This window comes from Xenopus tropicalis, chromosome 9 (genome assembly GCF_000004195.4).
Source record: "Xenopus tropicalis strain Nigerian chromosome 9, UCB_Xtro_10.0, whole genome shotgun sequence".
In the NCBI taxonomy this organism is placed as follows: Eukaryota; Metazoa; Chordata; class Amphibia; order Anura; family Pipidae; genus Xenopus; species Xenopus tropicalis.
The window spans coordinates 13531245-13536376 of record NC_030685.2 but is presented as its reverse complement, the minus strand read 5'-3'; the positions used below and the strand labels follow the sequence as shown (position 1 = coordinate 13536376).

Below are 5132 nucleotides of genomic sequence, written 5' to 3'. Positions count from 1 at the left end.
ACTGTTTCTAACACTGATCACCAGGAGTAAATGGACCCATCACGTGTGCAGAAAGACACTTACCTGCTGTCATATGTAACAGGCAAAGGTTGGTCCAGATTTCATTATAGAAACTGCAGACGACCTGTAACTTCGACACTGCTAATTGGTTTTAAAGGGTTTCTAGATTTGGGGCAAGCATTGCCTGTTGTTACATAACCCCCTCCAGCGCTACAGTGTAAATGCACCCCCTTAGGGCCACAGTAAGAGAAAATAATCCCTGGGTTCCTAGGGTACAGACACAATAACACAAGTCTGGTTTCAGTTAGTGCTTTTATTGCAACATGTGACTGAGGACAAATCATTCTGTCAGTGCCCTCTCCCATTTTGCGCCTCTTCTTGCGTCCAATCAGATTTAACCAGACAAGGTTGCTCCTCCTTAAGCGTTGCACAGGTCACTGGAGCAGCAGGACACAGTGGCTAATTTTTTCTTCAGCTTGTATCTCATACATTCATCCATAGCCATACAGCTCCGCTCCAACACTGGAAGTAGAAGGCAGAGCATTAGTTCATACCATGTAGGCAATAGGGGAGAAGGGGCATATTTGAGAGAGGAGAGTGAATTCTAATGTCAATGAGAGTTTGAGTGAGGATGATTGGCCCTCAGCACCAAGGGTAAGTGTTCATATGGGGTCTAAATCAGAGGTGCCTGGAATCCACCCCCACTAGCCAAAGGCTGTTTGATGGGGAGGGAGATTTCTCTTGTTAGTGTTACCTGAATGCCCCCCCTAGTGGCAGAATCTACTTATAATGAGATATTGGTGTTATAGGATTGAGAGCGCAGAATAACATATATGGGCACGTATGGGGCCGCAGACAGGGATAGAAGTATATAGAAGATAGAAGGATAAAAGAAGAGAGAAGTTGGCGCATAGGAATTTAGGATGGGGACACTTACCGTGAGCATTCATGGTTGGGTTGTACTCATTCTCAAAGTCAGGAATGCCGGTGTAGCCAGCGATTGGTCTGTAAGTCTTCACACAAGCATTTTGTTCATGTTTGCAGGCAATAGTGTGCTTTCTCTTACAGGTGCTGAGGGGATTACAGGAATAGCAATGTAGGCCTGTGGGGGGGATACAAGGTATGGCATGGGAGGTGTGTAATACTGAATTGATTCAGCAAAAAGAGCTGTCTTTAGGTGAGGTCCCACCATGCAAAAGTGCTTTGGGCAAACAGGCAACAACATGGGCACAGTAGAAACAATTACGACTAAATGACAACATGGACACAATACGGCAAGAAGGAGACAGAATGGAGACAGTAGACAGAATGTAGGCAGTAGGCTAGAATGTAGGCAGTAGGATAGAATGAAGACATTATTATTAACATTTATTATTAATCTTTATTTATAAAGTAGGATATAATGGATGCAGTAGGGAAAGATGCAGACAGTAGGACAGAATAGAGACAGCAGGACAGAATAGAGACAGTAGGACAGAATAGAGACAGCAGGTTTGAATGAAGACAGTAGGGAAAGATGCAGACAGCAGAATAGAATGGATGCATTCGGATAGAAAGATGCAGACAGCATGATGGAATGGAGACAGTAGGAAAGAATGAAGACCACAAGAAAGAATTGAGACAGCAGGACAGAATAGAGAGAGCAGGACAGAATAGAGACAGCAGGACAGAATTGAGACAGCAGGCTTGAATGAACACAGTAAGAAAACATGCAGACACTAGGATAGAATGTAGGAAGTAGGATAGAATGTAGGCAGTAGGGAAAGATGCAGACAGTAGGATAGAATGGAGATGGTAATGCAAGATGGTGACAATGGGCCGTCAATAACACTTTATATCATTGTTTTCCACCCTGCAGCCCTTCTACTGATGTTGAAATACAATTCCTGTTACTCTTCTTGTTTTCAGGAACTATTTACATTTTTTTCTGAATTTCAAGATTTCTCATGTGTTATTCTCGCCCCATTGCATTATACTCGGCACTTACCTTGAGTCGGCTTGGTCCCTGCGGAGGAAAAAAAAAAAACACCAATTAAAAAGAGACTCCAGGAACAAACATCTCCCCCATTATTTCTCCTTCCCTTCCCTACAGTTTCACAGAAATAACACGACTGGAGGAGTAACTTTGGATCCACAGACTACAACTCCCAGCATGCTTTAGCCCTTTATGAAATTACTGAAGAATACTGGGAGTTGTAGTCTAGCAACATGTAGGGACCCAAGGTTTAAACACAGGGCCTCAGTAGGTAACTATCTCTTTTCCAAATAGATATGCCCCCCCCCCATTAAGTTGCATCCATTCTCATTTCCCTTCTGTACAGTGTTAGAGCTCTGGGCACCCATGACTTACCCTGAAGCAGGACTGCCAGGGACACAACAAGGAGAGCGACCAACAGCTTCATCTTCAGCGTCTCTGATTCTGCCCAAACTCTGGCGCTTTAATGCCTTAGCAGCACCTCGCCATTTATATACCCTGCTCCCTGTCTCACCCCCCAATGCAAAAACTAGAAATTCAGCCATGGCCGGGTAATTTACTCTGCCCCACAGGAACAGGTAGTGACTTCCACTATATCCCACTATAATCAGGGACCCGCCAAACTGCATTCTTATGGTTCTACCTCTTCCCTGTATTTCTTGTTTAAAAAAAAACATATTTGGTCACAATAATCTTTTTAAAGGGGTCCTGTCACCCTAAAAAATAATTCCAAATTCTTTTATATCATATTAGTTGAGCAAAATAAACGTTACTTACACCATATAAACGATTTCATTTTAGTCTTGGAATTTACAGTCACCGCAAGCAGGCAGGCGCCATTTTGTGTGAATAAGGCAAGCTTTGTATCACCCTAAAATATTAAGCATTTGCCATCTAAGGGAATTCTAGGAAGTGCTAAATGGGAAGATAAAGTAATTGTAATTAAAAATCTAAGCTGTCAATCATATATTTCCTGCCGCAGGCACAGAGGCGGGGCAGACAATATATGATCTGGGTCGAGAACTACCTGCCCAGTTTTCAAAATTTGGAAAACCAGACATGATTCGTGAAGATTAGCGTGGTGATTGGTCATAGCCCTGTCCCCTTGACGTCACTTTTCGTCTCCCTGCTAGGAGTTCCCAGGCAGGCGAGGTGGCAGCCCTATCCCTGTGACTGTCACTTGGAAACACCAACTGGCAAATTTCTGAGCCACATTCACCCGACAGGGGGACAGGGTCAGAGCGATTACCATGAAAGGCAAATTCAATCACTAAACATACAATTGTGCAGTGCACTTGAATGGGCCCCGTGCCCCATAACCCTTAGATCTCCCTGATCTGCTTGTACACAGGGGGTCCCTCTACTCAGGGCTTGTTTGGGTTCAGGCCCTCATTACAGCCAGCAGAGCAGTATTACTTGCTAGTCAGCTAGCGGGACATCATGTTCAGTGGTTAAACTGGATGGACGGGTTTCAACCACTTTCTAGTTTTCCTCAGAATCGCTGCTCCCCCCCCCCCCGTCACTTATCTGAGGGCTCAAAACTATTTTCTTTGCTGCTTTTGCAAGGCCCTGGTATTTCTGCTACACAGAGGCCCAAACTGCCCCCCCCCAGCCCAATAAGTAGTGAGTGTCTGTGGCACCTTACAGCCCCCCTGGCATTCCCAGTACCCAGAGGCACAAACAGCCCCCCCAGCCCAATAAATAGTGACTGTCTGTGGCACCTTACAGCCCCCCTGGCATTCCCAGTACCCAGAGGCACAAACAGCCCCCCCCCCAGCCCAATAAATAGTGACTGTCTGTGGCACCTTACAGCCCCCCTGGCATTCCCAGTACCCAGAGGCACAAACAGCCCCCCCCAGCCCAATAAATAGTGACTGTCTGTGGCACCTTACAGCCCCCCCTGGCATTCCCAGTACCCAGAGGCACAAACAGCCCCCCAGCCCAATAAATAGTGACTGTCTGTGGCACCTTACAGCCCCCCTGGCATTCCCAGTACCCAGAGGCACAAACAGCCCCCCCAGCCCAATAAATAGTGACTGTCTGTGGCACCTTACAGCCCCCCTGGCATTCCCAGTACCCAGAGGCACAAACACCCCCCCAGCCCAATAAATAGTGACTGTCTGTGGCACCTTACAGCAGCCCCTCAGGCATAGGCCACAGGTTGCCAGTCTGGGCCGGGGGCTGAGCACCCAGGGGAAACAGTAAATATTGCAGCTTCCAGGCCTCTGCTGCGCCATTTCATCTCCTGTCTAACTGGGACCTGTGTGATTCTCTGCCTTCCCCACAGCAAGAGCGGGAGGCCAAAATGACTGTCATGCTAAACAGGTGACACGTCACATGACATCTCTATAGATTTTGCCTCCATCTTGTCTCTCCCTACACAGGGCGCCTCAGAGATGTTTCTGTACACAGGGACTCCAGCTGATCTATGTGCTCATATCCTTTCTGATAAAGGCTCCGGTTTGAGTGACTGGAAGCATCTGAGCCCCTCATTCACCATGAAAGTAGCGCAGAACATCAGCAGCGAGTAAAAGCCTGTATCCAATGGGGATCCCGGGAACAAGATTGTCTGGGGGGACCTAAATAACAGGCACTCACTTTAAAGGAGACATATCCTATAAAAACTAAGAATATACCAGTGAATTATACTCCTCTAAATATAGAAGATTGTGCTTAAAAAAGTTGTGTCTGTGCGGACAGACTGAGAAATTCCACCAAAACCCCAGTAGCCCCGCCCATTCGTTCCACTTCCTGCTGGCTGAATTCTCTGGATGTGCAGGGGGGCGGCGGCTCTCAGTACACTGCACTGTAGGATTGGAACCAATCAGCAGCTAAGCTGACCTGATAGGGAACTGACACCTGTCTGTGCATGTGTGACTGCAAGGCTGTGATTAGCTTTCCCCCCCTATTGTGTTTCTGGCAGGGACCGTTAGGACACGCCCACCCCTCATTTGAAACAGGGACAGAGAACGGATAGGATCTATAGGGAGCTCCAATAAAGGGGCCTTTTTCACAGACTGTATTCAATTTAAGCCCAAAGTGAAACCAGCACCGTGTATTATTCATAATTGCCTACAAGATTAGGATTTTTCCCATTTATCCAATATGTCTCCTTTAATAATATGTAATCACTGGCAAATCCAGATGTACAAACCCA

At 46.5% G+C, this 5132-nt stretch overlaps 1 protein-coding gene across 1 annotated transcript; it reads right to left on the bottom strand.

Moving 5' to 3' along the window:
• Nucleotides 1-293: 293 nt before the first annotated feature.
• LOC100493464 lies at nucleotides 294-2451 on the bottom strand. Its single transcript, XM_002940580.5, has 4 exons — nucleotides 2351-2451; nucleotides 1988-2005; nucleotides 938-1102; nucleotides 294-522 (listed from the first exon to the last, which is right to left on the bottom strand). Exons 1-4 carry the CDS (start codon nucleotides 2400-2402, stop codon nucleotides 419-421), a joined length of 339 nt encoding a protein of 112 aa, XP_002940626.3. The 5' UTR covers nucleotides 2403-2451; the 3' UTR covers nucleotides 294-418.
• Nucleotides 2452-5132: the final 2681 nt, after the last annotated feature.

Bases quoted from the DNA above. Each gene is read 5' to 3' on its own strand.
- LOC100493464 (XM_002940580.5), bottom strand. From the start codon at position 2,402: ATGAAGCTGTTGGTCGCTCTCCTTGTTGTGTCCCTGGCAGTCCTGCTT. The intron at 523-937 runs GTAAGTGTCCCC...TTCTACTTCCAG, and splicing joins CCCAACCATGAATGCTCACG to TGTTGGAGCGGAGCTGTATG.